The sequence below is a fragment of the Lontra canadensis genome, unplaced genomic scaffold (genome assembly GCF_010015895.1).
Source record: "Lontra canadensis isolate GAN:19392208 unplaced genomic scaffold, GSC_riverotter_1.0 scaffold86, whole genome shotgun sequence".
Lineage (NCBI taxonomy): Eukaryota > Metazoa > Chordata > Mammalia > Carnivora > Mustelidae > Lontra > Lontra canadensis.
In genome coordinates this window covers 1,534,721-1,555,747 of record NW_022631080.1, presented here as the reverse complement: position 1 = coordinate 1,555,747, position 21,027 = coordinate 1,534,721, and the positions used below count along the sequence as shown (strand labels likewise).

Genomic DNA, 21,027 nt, shown 5'->3' with positions numbered 1-21,027 from the left:
AAACTATTTTTGCTACTTTGGGTATTTTTACAGGGTGATAATTGTGCCAAATCAAGGCACTGAAAATGCATAATTTTTAGGTTAATATTAGCATAATCCTACATTGTGTGTGTTGGGTTTTTTCCCCCAGAAACAGTGCAGGAATATCATACCCTGAATGTTTTCCCACCATGACAGAACTGTCAAATATTGCACCCTTCACACTGTCATTGGCCTGCTGGGACTTGGTACTATGACAAAGATGTTTATAAAAGAGAAGGGCAAAGGAGATTTGTGGAATACCAGAGACATTAGTAATATCAGAGACACTTTTGCTTTTCTTTTCATAATTAGCTAATTAAAGAATCAGATGTCAAGGCTAGGTGAAGATACGGATTCCTACATATTTGAATACTTATGAATATATCCCAGAGATGTTTATGGTGTCTGTTACTAAGCCAAAATAACATGCTTAATGAAGGTCTCTAAATTTCTTATATGTACTTAGGGGGTGCCTGGGTGGCTCAGTTGGTTTAGTGTCTGCCTTCAGCTCAGGTCATGACCCCAGGGTCCTGGGATCTAGCCCCTCACTGGGCTCCCTGCTCAGTGAGAAGCCTTCTTCTCCCTCTGCCTCTACCACTCACCCTGCTTGTACTCTCTCTCTCTGACAAATAAATACATAAAATCTTTTTTTAAAAAACTCTCTTATATATACTTAGGTCAAGTTCTGATTTATGTGTATACATACGCACATATTTGAATGTGTGAGTGTGTGTGTTGTATATTTACAATTTAAAGTCTTCACTTATTTAAGATGGTTTAAGCTTATTGACGAGGCTTTTCTGTTTACACCACCTCCTCCATAGATTTGCCTACTTATAGGAAAAAGAGATTAATACAGGGCCTATTTTAGGTCCCATTCAGAGATGCATGCCCAATAAGAGATCAATAAAGTTTATTTTCTTTAAGATTTTATGTATTTGTCAGAGAGTACATGTGCACAAGCAGAGGGAGAGGCAAGCAGATTTTATTTTTAACTAAACTCTACACCCAACATGGGGCTCAACTTAGAAGCCTGAGATCAAGAGTCACACGCTCTACCGACTGAACCGGCCAGGAGCCACTACAATTACACTATCCATAAATGAACTAGATTGGTAACAACAACAACAAAAAAAAATGAATAAAGTGACACTATTGAATTCTTTGGTATAAGGTGACTTTTATTAATATCACTTTAGTCAGAAACATTCCCATTTAAAAGTCAGAGTTCTTAAGGAATTAAACATCCTCATACTTAAATTAGTTCTTGGCAAGTTTTTGCAGTATATTAATTTTTTGTAGGATGATGTTGAGCTACCTAAACTATATTTACAAGTCATTTTGTGTTTTCTGTTAGTGAGAGCAGCAAATCTCTGGAAATGTATTGACTTATATAAGGAACAACCTGGAAGACATTAGAAAAAGGAAAGGAAAAGTGAAGGGGGGAAATTGGAGGGGGAGATGAACCATGAGAGTCTATGGACTCTGAGAAACAAACTGAGGGCTTTAGAGGGGGAATGGGTGAGCCTGGACATGTATTGCATGGAGTACTGGGTATTATACATAATCAATAAATCTTGGAACCCTACATCAAAAACTAATGATGCATTGTATGGTGACTAACAACACAATAAAAGTTTTTTTAAAAGTACCAAAATTTTAAGAAATGATGCTTTCTGATATAGAGAGATTTTTTTAATTCTAATTTTTTAAAGATTTTATTTATTTATTAGACACAGAGAGAGAGATCACAAGTAGGCAGAGAGGCAGGCAGAGAGAAAGGGGGAAGCAGGACCCATGCTGAGGAGAGAGCCTGATGTGGGGCTCCATCCAAGGACCTGAGATCATGACCTGAGCTGAAGGCAGAGGCTTAACCCACTGTGTTACCCAGGTGCCCCTAAATTCTAAATTTTATTTCAGTGATATAAAATGTTAGATTACCATAGGTTGTTGTTACAACGAAATACTAAAATATTATTTTTATTTATAGCTTACAGTGTACTTTCATCCTCATCAAAATGCTATGTAATGTAGGCAGTATTATCCTTGCTTTATTTATGAAACAACTGGATTCAAAGACACAGAATGGATTACCCAAGACTCATGGCTCCTAAATGGAAGATATAAGGAACCCATGCAAATTACTCATGAATGGGGCGCCTGGGTGGCTCAGTGGGTTAAGCCTCTGCCTTCGGCTCAGGTCATGGTCTCAGGGTCCTGGGATCGAGCCCCACATCGGGTTCTCTGCTCATCGGGGAGCCTGCTTCCCTGTCTCTCCCTCTGCCTGCTTCTCTGCCTACTTGTGATTTCTCTATCAAATAAATAAAAAGGAAAAAATTAAAAAAAAATTACTCGTGAATTATTTTATCCATTCATTCATTTAAAAAATATATTAAACACTTGTATTCCAGGAACATTGTTTGGTGCTAGAAATTCAAAGGTGGATAAGGTATATTTCCTTTTATAGGAGGCTCATATTCTATTAGCAAAGACAGCTCTGTAAACACATAATTAGAACCTGAAGTAGAATGTTAATAGAGGTTTTTACAGAGTGGGGAAAACTTGTCTTATGGAGTAACTTATTTCAGGGGAGGTTGGCTCCACAGAATTAAGTGATATTTTAGAGGGGGTGACAATCTAATATATAGCAAAAGGCCCAGATAAAAGCAGAATTTAGATTGTTATGGAAGTTTTGAGATAATTCAATATCTTGAAGTGGAAATGGAAAAAAGCAGTTTTTTAAAATCAACATATAATGTATTATTTGTTTCAGGGGTACAGGTCTGTGATTCAGCAGTTTTACATAATTCACAGCACTCACCATAGCACATACCCTCCCCAATGTCCATCACCCAGACACCCCATCTCTCCCACTCCCCTCCCCTCCAGCAACCTGCAGTTTGTTCTCTGAGATTAAGAGTCTCTTATGGTTTGTCTCCCTCTCTGGTTTCATCTTGTTTCATTTTCCCCTCCTTTCCCCTATGATGCTCTGTCTTGTTTCTCAAATTCCTCATATCAGTGAGATGATATGATAATTGTCTTTCTCTGATTGGCTAATTTTGCTCAGCATAATACCCTCTAATCCATGTAATTGCAAGTGGCAAGATTTCGGGGGGTTTTTGATGGATACATAGTAATCCATTGTATATATTTTCTACATCTTCTTTATCTATTCAGTTGATGGACATCTAGGCTCTTTCTATAGTTTGACTATTGTGGACATGGCTGCTGTAAACATTCGGGTCCACATGCCCCTTTCAGATCACTACATTTGTATCTTTAGGGTAATAGCCAATAATACAATTGCTAGGTCATAGGGTAGCTCCATTTTCAATTTTTTTGAGGAACCTCCATACTGTTTTCCAGAGTGGCTGTACCACCTTACATTCCAGTGTAGGAAGGTTCAACCATGTAGGAGGGTTCTCCTTTCTCTGCATCCTCACCAACACCTGTCATTTCCTGACACGTTAATTTTAGCCGTCTGACTGGTGTGAGAGGGTATCTCACTGGTTTTGATTTGTATTTCCCTGATGCTGAGTGATATGGAGCACTTTTTCATGTGTCTGTTGGCCATCTGGATGTCTTCTTTGCAGAAATGTCTGTTCATGTCTTCTGCCCATTTCTTGATTGGCTTAATTATTCTTTGGGTGTTGAGTTTGATAAGTTCTTTACAGATTTTGGATACTAGCCCTTTATCTGATATGTCATTTGCAATTATCTTTTCCCATTCTGCCGGTGGTGTTTTGGTTTCATTAACTAGTTCCCTTGATGTGCAAAAGCTTTTGATCGTGATGAAGTCCCAATAGCTCATTTTTGCCCTTGCTTCCCTTGCCTTTGATGATGTTTCTAGGAAGAAGTTGCTGCGACTGAGGTCAAAGAGGTTGCTACCTGTGTTCTCCTCAAGGATTTTGATGGATTCCTCCCTCACGTTGAGGTCTTTCATCCATTTGGAGTCCATTTTTGTGTGCAGTGTAAGGAAATGGGCCAGTTTCATTCTTCTGCATGTGACTGTCCGATTTTTCCAACACCATTTGTTGAACAGACTGTCTTTTGTCCTTTGGACATTCTTTCCTGTTTTGTCAAAGATTAGTTGACCATAGAGTTCAGGGTCCATTTCTATTCTGTCTGCTTAGTTCCATTGATCTACATGTCTGTTTTTGTTTGGAAGTTTTGTTTGTAAGTTTTCCTTCCATTTCTATTTTCTGGAACAGTTTCAGGAAAATAGGTATTATTTCTTCTTTAAATGTTTGTAAAATTCCCCTGGGAAGCCATCTGGCCCTGGGCTCTTATTTGTTGGGAGCTTTTTGATGACTGCTTCAGTTTCCTTACTGGTCATGGGTCTGTTCAGGTTTTCTATTTCTTCCTGGTTCAGTTTTGGTAGTTTACACATCTCTAGCAATGCATCCATGTCTTCCAGATTGTCCAATTTACTGGCACATAGTTTCTCATAATATGTTCTTATAATTGTATTTCTTTGGTGTTGGTTGTGATCTCTCCTCTTTCATTTATGGTTTTATTAATTTGGGTCCTTTCTCTTTTCTTTTTGATAAGTCTGGCCAGGGCTTTATCAATCCTATTAATTCATTCAAAGAACCAGCTCCTAGTTTCATGATTTGTTCTACTATTCATTTGGTTTCTATTTCATTGATTTCAGCTCTGATCTTTATTATTTCTCTTCTTCTGCTGGGTTTAGGCTTTTATTTTGAAGATTTTATTTATTTATTTGACAGAAGTCACAGGCAGGCAGAGAGGCAGGCAGAGAGAGAGAGAGGGAGAAGCAGGCTCCCTGCTGACCAGAGAGCCCAATGCAGGGCTCAATTCCAGGACCCCGAGATCATGACCTGAGCTGAAGGCAGAGGCTTAACCCACTGAGCCACCCAGGTGCCCCAGGTTTAGACTTCCTTTGCTGTTCTTTCTCTAGCTCCTTTAGACATAGGGTTAGGTTGTGCACTTGAGACCTTTCTTGTTTCTTGAGAAAGGCTTATATTGCTATATACTTTTCTTTCAGGACTGCCTTTGCTGCATCCCAGATATTTTCAACAGTTGTGTTTTCATTTTCATTTGTATCCATGAATTTTTAAAATTCTTTAATTTCCTGATTGACCATTCATTCTTTAATAAGATGATCTTTAGCCTCCATGTATTTGACTTCTTTCCAACTTTCCTCTTGTGATTGAGTTCTAGCTTCAGAGCATTGTGGTCTGAAAATATGCAGGGAATGATCCCAGTCTTTTGGCACGAGCTGAGACCAGATTCGTGAACCAGGATGTGATCTATTCTGAAGAATGTTCCATGTGCACTAGAGAAGAATGTGTATTCTCTTGCTTTGGAATGGAATGTTTTGAATATATCTGTGATGTCCATCTGATCCAGTGTGTCACTCAAAGCCCTTATTTCTTTGTTGATCTCTTGCTTAGATGATCTGTCCATTTCAGTGAGGGGGGTGTTAAAGTTTCCTACTGTTCTTGTATTATTGTTGATGTGTTTCTTTGATTTCATTATTAATTGGTTTATGTCATTGGCTGCTCCAATGTTAGGGGCATAGGTATTTAAAATTGTTAGATCTGGGGCACCTGGGTGGCTCAGCGTGTTAAAGACTCTGCCTTCAGCTCAGGTTGTGATCCCAGGGTGCTGGGATCGAGCCCCACATTGGGCTTTCTGCTCAGTGGGGAGCCTGCTTCCTCCTCTCTCTCTGCCTGCCTCTCTGCCTACTTGTGATCTCTGTCTGTCAAATAAATAAACAAAATCTTAAAAAAAAAGAAAAAGACAAAAATTTTTAAAAATAAAATAAAATTGTTAGATCTTCTTGTTGGACAGACACTTTAAGTATGATATACCATCCTTCCTCATCTCTTTTTATAGACTTTGCTTAAAATCTACTTTGTCTGATATAAGGATTGCCACCCCATCTTTCTTTTAGTGTCCATTAGCATGGTAAATTGTTTTCCACCCCCTCATTTTAAATCTGGACGTGTCTTTGGGTCTAACATGAGTTTCTGCAGACAGCATATCAATATGTCTTTTTTTTTTAATCCATTCTGATACCCTGTGTCTTTTCATTGGACCCTGTAGCCAATTTAAATTTAGGATAACTATTTAAAGATATTAATTTAGTGCTATAGTATTACTTGTCAGGTGACTGTTACTGTGTATTGTCTCTGTTCCTTTCTGGTCTGTTACTTTTATACTTTTAGGCTCTCTTTGCTTAGAAGACCCCTCTCAATATTTCCTGTAGGTTTGTTTTGGTGTTTGCAAATTCTTTTAGTTTTTTTTTTTTTTAATCCTAGAAGCTTTTTATTTCTCTTTCTATTTTCAATGACAGCCTAGATGGATATAGTATTCTTGGCTGCATATTTTTCTCCATTAGTACTCTCAATATATCATGCCAGCCCTTTCTGTTCTGCCAGATCCCTTTGGATAGGTCTGCTGCCAATCTAATATTTCTACCATTGTATGTTACAGACCTCTTGTCCAGAGCTACTTTCAGGATTTTCTCTTTGTCACTGAGACTTATAACTTTAACTATTACATGACAGCATGTTGACCTATTTTTATTGATTTTTATTGGATTTTGATGGTTGTTCCCTTTGCCAAGTTAGGGAAATTCTCTTCTATAATTTGCTCCAATATACCTTCTGCCCCCTCTCTCTTTCTTCTTCTTCTGGAATCCCAATTATTCTAATATTGTTTCATTTTATGGTATCACTTATCTCTTGAAATCTCCCCCTGTGGTCCAGTAGTTGTTTATCTCTCTTTTTCTCAGCTTCTTTATTCTCCATCATTTGGTCTTCTATATCACTAATTCTCTCTTCTGCCTCATTTATCCTAGTAGTAAGAGCCTCAATTTTTTATTGTACCTCATTAATAGAGTTTTTAATTTCAATTTGGTTAGATTTTTGTTCTTTTATTTCTTCAGAAAGGGATTTTATTTGTCCAGAAAGTGTCTTTCTAGTATCTTCTATGTTTTTTTTTAAATCCAGTTAGTATCTTTATAATCATCATTCTGAACTCTAGTTCTGACATTTTACTAATGTCTGTATTGATTTGGTCCCCAGCAGTTGGTACTGCCTCTTATTCTTTTTAGGCGGGTGAGTTACTCTACCTTCTTATTTTGTCCAAAGAAGAATAGATGAATGAGAGAACAAAATGCTAAAAAGGTAACAGTGACCCCAGAAAAATATACACTAATCAAATAAGAAGAAACCCAAATTGGGGGGAGAAGGGGTAGGAGAAAGGAAAAAAGAGGAAAAAGAAAGTTATTTGGCTGGTGAATAGAACAGAGCCACACACTTGATTTTGGGTGCATTTTGGTCTGTTAGAAGAAACTAGAAAAAACTGCCTCCCAAAATTTTAAAGAAAGAAAAAAAATGTATATATATATATATATATGTGTGTGTGTGTGTGTGTGTGTGTTTTATATATATATATATGAACATGATGAAGGGATGTAAAGATGAAAACTTAAAAAAAAGATTTTTAAAAAAGGAATTGATAAGATGAAATAAGTTGGTTGAAAAAAAAAAAGGAAAGAAGTTGATCAGGCTGGAGACTAGAACAAAGCCATATGCTAGATTTAGGTTATATTTTGGTCTATTAGAAGAAACTGTATCCCAAAATTTTAAAGAAAAAAAATTTACATGCATATAAAAAATAAGTTTAAATACAGTGAAGAGATAGAATCTGACTATAAAAGTGAAGATTAAAAATGATTTTTTGAAAGGTATTGATAAGGTAATAGTTAAAATAGGTTAAAATAGGAAAGAGGAAAAATTCAGAAAAAAAAGAAAAATAGGAAAAAAAATAACAAAAATTTTTAAAAATTATCTTTGAAAGACTAAAGGACCATGAGAAAAAAAGCCATGAATTCTATGTGCACTGGTGTTTTACAGTTCTCATTGATTAGTAAACTTGGTTTTGGCTGGGTGTTCTTAGTGATTTCTGGGGGTGGGGTCTGTTGCCTGTAATTCTCGAATGTCTTTGCCTGAGGTGGAATTGAACCGTCCTTGCCAGGGGCCAGGCTAAGCAATCTACCCCAGTTTGCTTTCAGTAGCTATTGTTCCCTGAACACTTTCTGTACAGCTTTGGAGGAGGAGAGTGAATATGGTGGCCTCCCAAACTCTGGCCCTGTAGGAGCCAAGAGTTTGGGGCCCCACTCCTCAGTGCACCCTCAGAGAAAAGCAGTCAGTCCCTCCTGTCTCTGTGGTCTCTGACCACACTCTGAGTTCACCTGGCCTGTGACCAAGCATTTCTATCTCTGGTGCATGGCCCTGTTTGGTGTCTCCAAACCCAGCAGATTCTGCAGCACAGTCCTGTGCCACTCCTCCTGGAGGAAGAAGCAGGGGGGTCTTCCCATATCTGCTGCTTGTGGGGTCCCTGCTTGAAGAGCAGTGGCTCAACTGTGCATCGGATCATGTTTTAAAGTAATCACAAGCTGAGAGCCCCCTCCTTGGCTCTCTCTCTGTAGCTTGCCTCCCCACTCTGATACCTGGAAGCTTTGCCACACTCAGACACCCCCGGTCTTTCTGTGACTCCATGCATCCTGAGACCACACTGACCCAGTGATGGTTCAACTCCCTGCTTAGCCTCTGGAGTGATGTCCCTCAGTGGAAAAGACCTCTAAAAGTTGCAATTTTGTGTTCTGCTCCTCTACCACTTGCTTGGAGCTGGCCCTTCCCCCCATGGTCTATCTTCCCATATATTGCCTTGAATTGACTTCTGCACATGTCCTACCTTCCAGAAAGCTGTCGATTTTCTGTTCCTAGAATTGTTGCTCTTTTCTTCTATCTCTTGTTGAGTTTGTAGGTGTTCAGAATGATTTGATACCTATCTAGCTGAATTCCTGGCACCAGATGAAATTTAGGTTCCCTACTCCTCCACCATCTTGCTCCTGTGGAAAGAAGCAAATTAATAAGACCTTATAACAAAAGACAATATGTTAATGAATGTTGGAGGAATATTTCTTAAATGTATGTATAAAGGACTAATCATAAGTAAAAATAATACAATCGACTATATTCTATATTCATAAATTCTGTGCATCAGAAGTCAACATTGAAAAAGTAAAACTGAAAGCTACAGAGTGGGAGTAGATAATTTGGAAGACACATATAACTGAAGAAGTGTATGCATCCATAATTACAAAGTTTTCCCCCAAGTCTTTAAGAAAGAACAATGATAGGAAACAGAGGAGTTCTTAAAAAGTGAGAAGGGCACAAAGAAGTCTTGTGAACTGGGGCGCCTGGGTGGCTCAGTGGGTTAAGCCTCTGCCTTCGGCTCAGGTCATGATCTCAGGGTTCTAGGATCGAGCCCCACTTCGGGCTCTCTGCTCAGTGGGGAGCCTGCTTCCCTCTCTCTCTCTGCCTGCCTCTCTGCCTACTTGTGATCTCTGTCAAATAAATAAAATCTTTAAAAAATGAAGAAGGCTTGTGGACTGCTGACAATTGTTTTTTATCTTGGTCTGGTCGGTGTTTATGGGATGATCACTTTATTGTATATAACAAATGTATTTAATGTTTCCCATTATACTAAGACTTTTGCCGTTTTCACAAACTGAGAACTCCAAATGGCCAATAAACATAGAAGGAATTTGCCAGCCCCATTAGAAGCCAGGGACTTGCAAATTAAAATTAAAATATTGCTATATGTGGCCTGAAATTTAATTGAAATTTCAATAAATTGAAAATTAATTGAACTTGAATTGAAAATTAGTTGAAATTTAACAGTCTAACAGTACCTTGTGGTGGTGAGAATATGAGGCTGTTAGAATTCTAATACACTGCTACTTGGACTATAAATTATAAAGAGGCCTGTACACTTTCATATGCTTCTATGCTAGGAGTGAAAACCATATAATAGTATTTTGTCATATTAAAGATGTACATAACCTGTGTCTCATCAGTTTCATTCCTAGGTATATACTCCACAGAAATGCTTCTGCACATATCCCAGGAGATAGGTATAGGTATGTTCATAGCAGCGGTGTAATAGCTTCAAACTAGAAATAATCTAAATATTTATCAACAGTTTTTTAAAAGTACACAGAAGAATATTATACAATAATGAATAATAAACCACTTTTAAAAGATTTATTTATTTATTTATTAGAGAGAGAGAGGGAAAGAGAAATCCCCAAGCAGACTCCCCATTAAGCCTGGAGCCTGATGCCGGGCTCTATCCCAGGATGCTGAGATCATGACCTGACCTGAAATCAAGAGTTGGATGCTCAACCACCTGAACCAGCCAGGCACCCTGAGAAACATTTTTAACTGATATATTTAAACATTTTAATAAAAATCTTAAAAATATAACTTCAAGGGGTAAAAGGCAAAATAAAAGCATAATATTGAGCTAATCAACACTCACACAAAATAATACATATTATATGTTTGCATTTATAAAAAAGTTCAAAAGAGTATATAAACCAAACTCCAGTGTTAGGGAGGTATAGTTCTATTACATAAATTACAAAGCTCTAAAGGAATCATTACCGTGGAAGTTGGGAGGGAGGTTATATTGTGGGGGCAGGAGACAGGAGTGATTGAGTGATTGAGAGGGAGTTCAGGAGGTGTTCTAGCTACTGGAAATTTTTTTTTTTTAATTTCTTGGCTTGGGTGATGGTAACATGGGATTTTATGTATCCTTCTCTGCATTGTTTCACAATAAAATCTGTTTAAAAAATATGTATAGTGTGGGTAGTGTCAGACATCGTCCCCCATTGATTCTATGCTAGAATGATTCAACTTCCATAAACTTGCTAATGATTTATCCCTACTGAAGAGACACTGACATGTCGTAGATTCTATATTGGTGATTAGATTTGCATTTGAAAACCTAAACCAAATAGAGGCAGAACAATTGCACCAACAACTACTACAACTGTTTGTTGAACATTGCCAGATACTTTTCTTAGAAATTTAAATACTTTCTTTCATTTCACCCACACAATTAACCTTTAGGAGGAGATAGGTACTTCTTTCATACTTACTTTTCAGAGAGGTCACTTACTTGTCCAAGGCCACCACAGTAAATGATGAATCCAGAATTCCAACCGTGACAGTATGACCAGTGTGTTCTCCTTACTTGAAATGATGAGGTCATGGGTTCAATGAGAAGCCTATATCCATTGAGTGTTTGCAGTGAGACAGTCAATTATACATGAGTGGATCTGAGTCCAGTATAAAAAAATAAACATCAGAAGACATGCTTTAGCCTAGAAATCTGGGGCAGTGCCTTAGGAGAGAACAATAAAAAGGGTATAAGAGAGGTGGGCAGAATTGGAGCCATGGGAGAATTCCTCAGAGTGGGTCAGGTTCTGTTAAAAAAAAAAAAAACCTTCATAACTTATAGCAAACTTAGGTCTTACTACAAAATTATATTATTGGGAAAGTGGGAAAGAAGGTGGGTAGGGAAGAAAAAGGTACTATGATTTGGGACAAAGAACTAATTTGACTTTATTATCAGCACCTATAGTTTAGACCATGAGGCTTTAGCCAAGGTACCGCCCACTCACCTCATCAAAGATGAAATATGTAGGAAGAAATAATCAACAACCTAATGCTGAGTTAGCAGACTTAAGTATAAAGCCACAATGGATGTGTCAGACGGCTACTAGGTTATTATTTATTTAAATCTATTTCACAGAATTGAGCACCATCTTAATGACCTGAAAGTGTTAAAGTATGTCCCAAAGTGCCTAAATTACTCTGTAAATGTAATTTATGCTTGAGAATAATCTGACTAACTTGATTTAGAATAGCAGGAAGTAAGTTATTCTGCACATAAATGAAGAAGCAGTGTAATTTTAAATATTGCTTGCATAGTGAATGAGAATTCTAATATTTGCAAAATTTTAAAATCACTTGATTTATTATCCATATGTTTATACTGACATTTGTGTCCTTTATTTAGTTGGTTTTACATTTCCTCTTACTGCCAGGGAAAAAAGCATTTTTCCCCTAGTAATACCATAGAAGGTAAAACTTATATTTGTTTTCCTGAGTGGTATTTTTAATATCTCTATGTATTTCTTGGTCTTGCTGCCTTTTTCCTCAATCCTGGACAGTCCAGTTAATGGAGTGAGAGGAGTTTAGGGAGCTTAGTAACTGGTTAGAGATTAAACTTATAAATGTAACATTGTAAAACTAGCAAAATTTATACCTATTCATTCAGAATTTTCTTTGCTGGGAAAGAGTCTAACTTTAAAAGCAGTCATGATAAAAAAATGAAATTTTACATAGTAAGTTCAAGAGTAGATTTAGACTTCGCTGTTAACAACGCATATTAAAATTCTGAAAAGTATATTTTAAAATTTTATATGATGCTTGAAATGGAGTTTAAAATATTATTACATTAAACGCTATCACATGTAAAGTACATACTTTTATTCTTTAATATTTTGTTTGAATAGAATTACTCATTTTAACATTAATTTTAATAATGAAATTAAATCAACTTTACAGTGTTCAAACTTTTAGCAGTTGCAAGCTATAATGAATGCTTTCGACTTAGATATTTTACAAAGGCACAGTGTAAGTACTTCAAACCAAAACAAAAGTTTGCATTGCAGGAGTTGGGGAAAAGGAAGAAAGAGAGCAAGAAGGCATTTCAAGAATGTGGAGTTAATGTGCCAAGACACACAGCCCTGAGGCAGTAGCAGGGCATGGAGAACCACAGATAGTCCTATGTGGCTGACAAGTCCACCCTATCTCACTTTTGTGCGCCTGGAACAAGGATGGAAAAAGAGAGCCTAGGCCTATATTGTATTTCCCTTCTCGTCCTACCTCTGGCTGTGTCTTGCAGAGCTAGGGATGCCATGATCAATTGTAGGGGCCCTTATGGTTTTCTTCTTTGGGGGAATTTAGAGGAAAGGTAATCTGTGAAGAGGAACAGGGATTATTGGGGGAGGAGGCTTTGTGGAATCTAGTGGAAGGGGTAATTGCCAGTGCTCTGAATGGTGGAAGGACACATCTGTGCAGCAGCCTGGAATGAAGAGTTGGCATTTACAGTACAAATGTTGGAAAAACAGCCACCTACCAGTAGCTGAAAAGAACTGGCAAGAGGATAATTCTGGTGATTGGATCAGGGAAAAGAAAAGCAAAGTAAGAAAGGACCAAAGACTGCTACAAAGGTGAAGGAATGGTAAATTGTGACCAAATGTCAGCTCCTCTGTGTTCTGGTTATCTTCTGCCTATTTCTCAAATTGTGGTAGCAGGAAGAGAGGTGGAGGTAGTAGTCATTAGCGTGGGAAACTGCCTTTTAAAATTATTTTGAAGTTACTGTATTTTTTCTGAATATCAAAGTATGAAATGCACATTGTAGAAAAACTTAACAACATAGAAAAATATAAAGAAAATTGAAATCAACTCTAGTCTCACCAAGATGGAAAAATACCAACTATGCCTCATCATTTTTTAAGTTCTCATTTAACAAAAATTTTGGCTCCATTGATGTGAGTCACTATGAGACATATGCAGTGTACAGTTTTCTTTTAAAGGGGATAAATTCTTGGGGCACCTGAGTGGCTTAGTTGGTTAAGCATCCAACTCTTGACTTTGGCTCAGGTCATGATCTCTGGGTCTAGTGATCAAGTCCCATGTTGGGCTCTGCACTCAGCATGGAGTCTGCTTGTCCCTCTCCCTCTCCTCCTCCTCATCTCTCTCAAATAAATAAATAAAATCTTTAAAAAAAATAGAGATTAAATTCTTAAGATGTATCTTAAGTCATTTATTGTGTATTATATAGTGCTGAAAATATATGGAAACAAAATTATGGTTACACCACACAAAATATTTCCAAGATCATTTTGTAGCTGATGGTTATATCACATTTGATCAACCCAAGAATATCCTTAAATATTAAAAATGAATTCTTACTTTTAAACTATCTCTAGTTAAAGTCTACCCCTTTTGGCTACCATTTGCTGCCTTTTTTAATGCTACCAAAATACTGTTTTAGGTATTTTTGAAGTAAGAAATATAGCTGGATTGCCTGGGTAGCCCAGTTGGTTAGATGTATGACTCTTAGTTTTGGCTCAGGTTTTGATCTCAGGGCCCTGATCTTAGGGTCTAGAGATTGAGCCCCATGTTGGGCTCCATGCTCAGTGCAGAGTCTGCTTAAGTTTCTCTCTCCTTCTCCCTCTGTCCCTCCTCCCTCAAATAAATAAGTAAACCTTTAAAAAAGAAAGAAATACAGTTAATAATCAAGTGTGATGTCTGATAAAATGCACTGTAGATGTGGATTCATTATTTGGGAGATGATAAAGAAGACAGAAAATCCTGACAACTATTTCTTTGAATTATTTAGCTAGTAAGACTTCATCTTAAAGAAAAAGAAATCCTACCAAAGAGCATGGAATACCATGAAAGTCACCATTCAAGCCAGAGAGATCTGATAATTCCCTTTCTGTCATTTTATTCCTCTTTACCTTTTGGCAGACTGCTCAGACTCTCACTTTTCTCCAGTGGAAAATGGGAATAATTGTTATGTTGTAGGGGGTGTTTTAAGAGTCCATGATATAAGTAAAAACATGGAGCCCAGTGCCTGGCTCATAGTGACTATTAAAGAAACGTTAATTTCATTATTTTCCTGTTGAAACAATAGGGAGTTGGGGCATTATTTAAGTTTTAAGATTATCTTAATTTCCTAAATGGAGGTAGAGATCTGAAAAGATGTTGAGATATTCAAAACTATAACCCACTGCCTCTTAAGAGTAGACCTCAGAGAACTCCTACAGGCTCCTGGACTCTGAGGCAGCCCCACAGCCAGGAATTCTCAGGATGGTTTTTGGTTTAATGCTAGAAAATACCTGTTTGGACAGGCCTCAGGAGACCCAGTAGTTCATAACCCTCTTAAGACTATAAAACTTATGGTTGGGTTATAGACATTGGGGAAGGTATGTACTATGGTGAGTGCTATGTAGTGTAAACCTGGCGAGTCACATACCTGTACCCCTGGGGCTAAAAGTACATTATATGTTAATAAAAAAAAAACTAAAAAACACTGTAAATCTTACAGAGTGTTTTTCACCTTGAAAATATGTTAAAATTAAAAAAAAAAGAAAATATGTTAAAATCACGTGGGTGCTTTTAAAAATAGTAGTGTCAAGATCCCACCTGCAAAGATACTGATTTAACTGGTGATTCTTAGTGCAACTGTCTTAAGGTCAACATACAACCCTGGCTCATTTCTGCCTCTGTCACTTCTGTGACCAGAGCATAACCAAGTACCTCCTTCTTAATATTCTTTCCATGTGTGATATTAACACAGTACCTTGCACTGAGTTCCTTCAGCATTCCAGTTAAAAATATCACCAGATACAGTAAAACAAGAAGATTTAAGGAAGACAATACTCATCACCTGGTTTAGACTAGTATATCAGTTAGTTGGTTACATCTGTCATCCTGGATGCTTGAGAACGTTAATAAATAAACTCTTTTGTATTAAAAGTAATAAAGAAATTGATAGGCTTCATGAGATAATTTGTTTTTATTTGCCTCAAGTTTTTATTTAAATTCTAGTTAGTTAATATATAGGGTAATACTGGTTTCAGAAGTAGAATTTAATGATTCACTGTTTATATTTAACATCCAGTGCAGATAATTAGATTTTTATCCAAAAAATATGTTGTTATTGAATATCTAGCTTTGAAATGCTTAATTTCTTAGGTGCTAATATGTTTTTTAAATTCCTGGATTTTTAAAAAATTAAATATGCTCATAGGGAAGAAAATGTTAATACTCCACAATTGTTTTTAGTTTTGTTTCAGTCAAGAAATGTGAATAAAAATTACAGCCTTTTTAAAATTCATCCTTTTTATTCAATATCATTTATTTCTGTTAAGTGAAATTGAAATCTACAAATGTGAGAAACTATCAAAATAATATCCTTACCCATATAATATATAACATATATGCTATGTCCATGTAATTTATATAATCCATTTACTTTTCTCAATCCATGTTTTTCGCCTCTAGGCGATTTGACAGATCTGTGGAAAAATGGCGGCGGTTTCATTATGATATGAAGATACTTAATCAATGGCTAACTGAAACTGAACAGTTTCTCAAAAAGACACAAATTCCTGAGAACTGGGAACATGCCAAATACAAATGGTATCTGAAGGTAAGATATTACGATCTCGTTTTTCAAACTGTCTTTATCTTCGCCACAGTATCTCAGCTGTTTAACTTCTGTAAGTTCAAGTTGTAAAGGATGGAGGAAATTTACAAATCCTGACTTTTGTCGTCATCACTACATGTACTAGAACATCATCAGAATGACCATGTTGGGAGCCTGTGTGTTGACTATTTGTGTTAGGGTGAGAGTTAGACTAAATCTAACTGGTTTCTCTGATGAACTGAGAAATGTAGTTAAGTCTGTGATACAGGCAATAATCTTGTAGCATGATGTCCTGTGGCTTTGCAGCAGTGTGTGTTTTTGCTTTATGTTGAATCCTGTCCAGGAGAATTTGTGGTATACTTAGCAATAATGAAGTTGCTGGAAATATCCATCATGACAAAATTACAGTTTTGTTTCCCTAGAGACAATTGTGGTGATGTAGTGATATTTCTACATATTCTGTTGACAGAATGCCTTTTGAGATCATCCAGAGGCCAAAACAATGCAGAGTTAATTGGTGGTACTTACTGACTTTTTATGGTTTATGTTAATGGAAATGCAACATGTAGATTATAAACAGCATACAGTTTAATTTCAACTTGCTGTGTCTTTTGAGTATGCAGATAAATATAAATTAGATTTTGGAAGTTATAACTTAGGTAATAAAATATATAGTTAAGGTACAAGAAATACTGAGTTTATTACACCAAGTATAAAAATTTTGGTAAATTCTCAGCTCAAATTGTCCATGTATTAATTTTAAATCAAGCAGATTTGTGTTGTAGCCAATTTTTAATGCCATAAAATACTGATTAAGACAGATGAAAGCAAAGTAAGACATAATTTAATTTCAGACAGTTCAAAATGCAGGATTCATAAAAGCAGTATCATATTCAACTTACAGTTCTCTATTCTCATATAATTTCTTGCATAGCAAAAATATCTTATGAATTAAAAAAGTAAGCATGTAAGCACATACATATAGGTAAGCTATATAAATATATAATATGAATAATCTTAAAATCTTGTGTAATTATGTATATATCCATCAAACTTGTATATACATGAGCATTGGCATTGAAGATAGAGGAAATCCATGGCTTTTCAATCTGCCATCATATAGAAAATACATTTTGTAATAACACTAAAGTGAATTTGGGGCTAATACAGCATTACTGGATCTCAAAAATACATGCCATTAGGGTGTACTTGAGGAGATGTTAAACCTTGCCTTTTCCAGAGACAACCTATCCAAGGTACATTTTAACCTGTTTTTATTATTTAAAAATATATATACTCATTATAAAAAAATAAAGCAATGCAGAAGTACATGTACCCTTCCATTCTACTCCTCAGAGAGTAGCTGTTTTGATATGGATTTTGGAACATATTTCAAGTCAGCATCTTTGGGAGGCCCCTTTGAGATGGAGATTAACATATAGAAGGCTTATTAGGGAGTGCTTTTGGAAATCCAGCAATTGGTTTATGATGTGCCTTGGTATAATTTTCTTCATGTTTCTTGTTCTTGAGATCTGTTAAACTTGTTTGAATTACGGGTTTTTAGTTTTCTTCAAATTTAGAATTTTTAAGGCATTGTTTTTATGTTGTGTTCTTTTTATTTTCAGTCTTTTTTCTGTATAAATCATATTATATTATTTGTATTGTCAAATTGACCAATCTAATCTTTGGCATTACCTAATCTGTGGTTAATCCCATCTAGTGTATATTTTTAACCCCAGACACTGTTATTTTGTATGATTCAACACCTTGTTGAAATGTGACTTGAGTCTTTTTAAATCTTTCATGTTTCTACTCAATTTGTGAATCTTTCCTCTACCTTTTGGAAAATATGGAATACAATTATAACAAGTGGTATAACATCCTTGTCTACTAATGCTACCATCTCTATCTGTTTTGGGTCATTTTCAATTAAGTTTTCTCTTCATTATGGGTCTTTTTTTCCTGCATTTTTGGACAAATGGAAATTTTGACTGGATGCTGGATGTTGTGAATTTTAACTTGTTGAGTGCTTGGTGTTTTTGTGCCAATAAATATTCTTGACCTTTGTTCTGAGACACAGTTAATTTACTTGGAAGCAATTTGATCTTTTGAGCATCTCTCTTCTAGACTTTGTGAGTTTTAAGCAGAACAACATAAGTCTAGGGCTAATTTTGCTCTGCTACTTAGACAAAACCCTTCTGAGTATGCTCTCTGATGCCCTGTGAATGATGAGGTTTTCCACAGTGGCTGGCATGAACAGGCACTATTCCCAGCTGTGCGTAAGCTCTGGTGGCTGTTACTTTTAATCTTTTGCATAGTTTTCTCCCTTATTATGTGTAGTTTGCTCACATATAAAAGCTGATCAAGACTCAGCTGAAGCCTGGAAGGGAGCTCTTTGGGGGTCTCCAGTGTTCTCTCTCTGTGTATCTTTCTCCTGTTTGATACTCTGCACTGTAAACTATAGCCATTTGGGCCTTCTGGAAGTCCCAGCTTCATCTCATGAACTTGAAGAGACCTCCTAGCTTTGTGAGGGTTTCTTTATCCTTTGTTGTATCCTGGAATACACTCTAGACAATAAGTGGCAGCAATTATGGGGTTACCTCATTTGTTGCTAATTTCTCAGAGATCAGTAGTTTTTATTACCAAGTATCTAATATCTTCAAAACCATCATTTCATACATTCTGTCCATTTTCTTCAGTTTTTGCCAAAGAGGTTAAATCTCGTCCCTGTTACTCCAACTTGACCAGAAGTGGATATCCATGCCAAAGGATTTTGATACCATTTGATCTTTTAGTACATTTACTTCTGCATACTCTTGCAACTGTATGATGCTTGTAAATGCCTTGAGAACGTCTATAAAGATCCTCAGTTCTTGACAGTGTGGTTTAGTTGATGTTGCTAAACATCTTATCAAAACTTTTCCCCTAAGTTGAAGAATTTTTATTAAAGATATTTTATTTAGTCTGTTTTTTTACTTAACTTATACATGAAATAAGAAAAGGAATTCTGCATGTTCAGGGAAAAGTTCTTCTAGCTAAAGAACTGTGAATGATATTGCAAATCCTCTAAACAGTTAAGGTGTTTTTTTTTTCCCCTAGCTATTTAGAAACTCCAAAGTCATGTACATGCATATGTGCATGCATGCATTCACACACACACACACACACACACACACACACACAAGATACCCAAGGTTATCTTCTATTCTGCTACGTCTCAGAAAACAAGTCCAGAAGGACACTGTAAGGTACCACCATTAGTAAGACAAATAGAATTGCTGATAATTTCAGCTATCTTGGCCATAATCATTGTTGATTGAATAACAACAAATAAGAGAATGAGTTTAAAATTTTGCTAAGAAATTATTTTAGGAAACAGAATGTTGATGGTGCCTGTTAGTAGCAGACTGATGGTGCCTGTTAGTAGCAGACAGATTTGTTGGCATAAACTGGCAGTGGTTGCTTTGAGGGAAATCAACCAATCTGCCCATATACTAAACAGATACACACAGGGGTACACTGGAGTTTAAAGACTCATATGTATAATTTTTAGCAAAAATATCATGTATGAATATGAAATAAAATAAAAAATATGTACATGTATGCTTTTCTATATATATTTCTCTCAAACTGCCTTTTCTTTAAAGGAACTCATTACCTTGAAAAAAGATAAATCAGTGTCCTACTGACACTTGGTAGTGTCATTCAAAAGAATGTGACTGCCAGTAACAGATAGATGGTCTGGTTCCATGCAACCCAGTGCTTTTTTTCTCTGTCCCAAGTTAATGATAAAATTAAATATGTGAATTCACATGTTTCAAGATATTCTAAAAATGTGTCATGCCACAATAGGAAATCTCTTTCCAAAAATTATTTTTTTTGCATGAGAATATATCAGTTATGTTATATGCCACCAAAAAAATTCATTTGTTAATACTTCCATTTATTTATTTATGCAGCTTCTTTTTTTTCAAGATTTTATTTATTCATTTGACAGCAAGTGACACAGCGAGAGAGGGAACACCAGTGGGAGTAGTTGGAGAGCAGGATTCTGGGATCATGACCTGAGCCAAAGGCAACCACTGAACTGACTGAGCCACCCAGGCACCCCTATTTATGCATCTTCTTGTATATTTATTCCACCAGTAGTAACTGAGTGCATATGCAAAGTTCTATCACCCACAAAAATATTGACTTGCCATATTGGGCTCTAATAGAAGTTCAGAAGTTTGGCTAGGAGGTTGGAAGCCACATTCAGAAAGTGTGGGTTCAAATCCTAGCTCTTTTAGCTTAATAGTTGCAGAATCTTAGGAAAGTGTGTTATGTCTCTCCATGCCTCTGCTATCTCTTCTCTTAAATAGGAATAAAAAATCGATGTGCAGGTAGCACTTAGAATTTCATTTTCCACAAAATAATTACTCATGAAATGAAAGATTTTATTGTAACTAATCACCCTTCATAAGTGATTAGCCTATATTTATAAAAACAAAAATTTATTTATTACTGAATTACTGTCCCCAACCATCTGAAATGCAGATTGGGCAACCTGATAATTTCATTAAACCTTATCTTTTTATGAATTATGACAGTTCTCTCAAAGTACATCTCTTGGATTAGGAATTGAGGAAAATTCTAGTTCAGCCAAACACATCCTCCTCAGATAGTTGACACTCTGCCTACTCATTTTAGAACAAGAAGAAATGTTAATGGGAGTTTTCAAAGGGAAAGCTGAACACCATGAAAGAAAGTTATGAAAATAACATTAACTCATATAGTGACAGAGTGAATTGGTATGCCAACAAGTACCTTGAGTGAAAATGGGATTGTGGAAATCATAACATGTCCTAACATTTAGTTTTACACGTCCTTCTGGAGTAGAAAGCAGTAAGC

The 21,027-nt window shown here is 36.3% G+C and overlaps 1 protein-coding gene across 4 annotated transcripts in view; it reads left to right on the top strand.

Moving 5' to 3' along the window:
* DMD (dystrophin) overlaps positions 1–21,027 on the top strand; it is a 2,197,254-nt gene that overhangs the window by 1,103,976 nt on the left and 1,072,251 nt on the right. For all 4 annotated transcript variants that reach the window (XM_032883124.1, XM_032883125.1, XM_032883122.1 and 1 more), the window contains exon 44: positions 15,993–16,140. In XM_032883124.1, the coding sequence (XP_032739015.1) occupies positions 15,993–16,140 (148 nt within the window). The remainder of the gene's footprint in view (positions 1–15,992; positions 16,141–21,027) is intronic.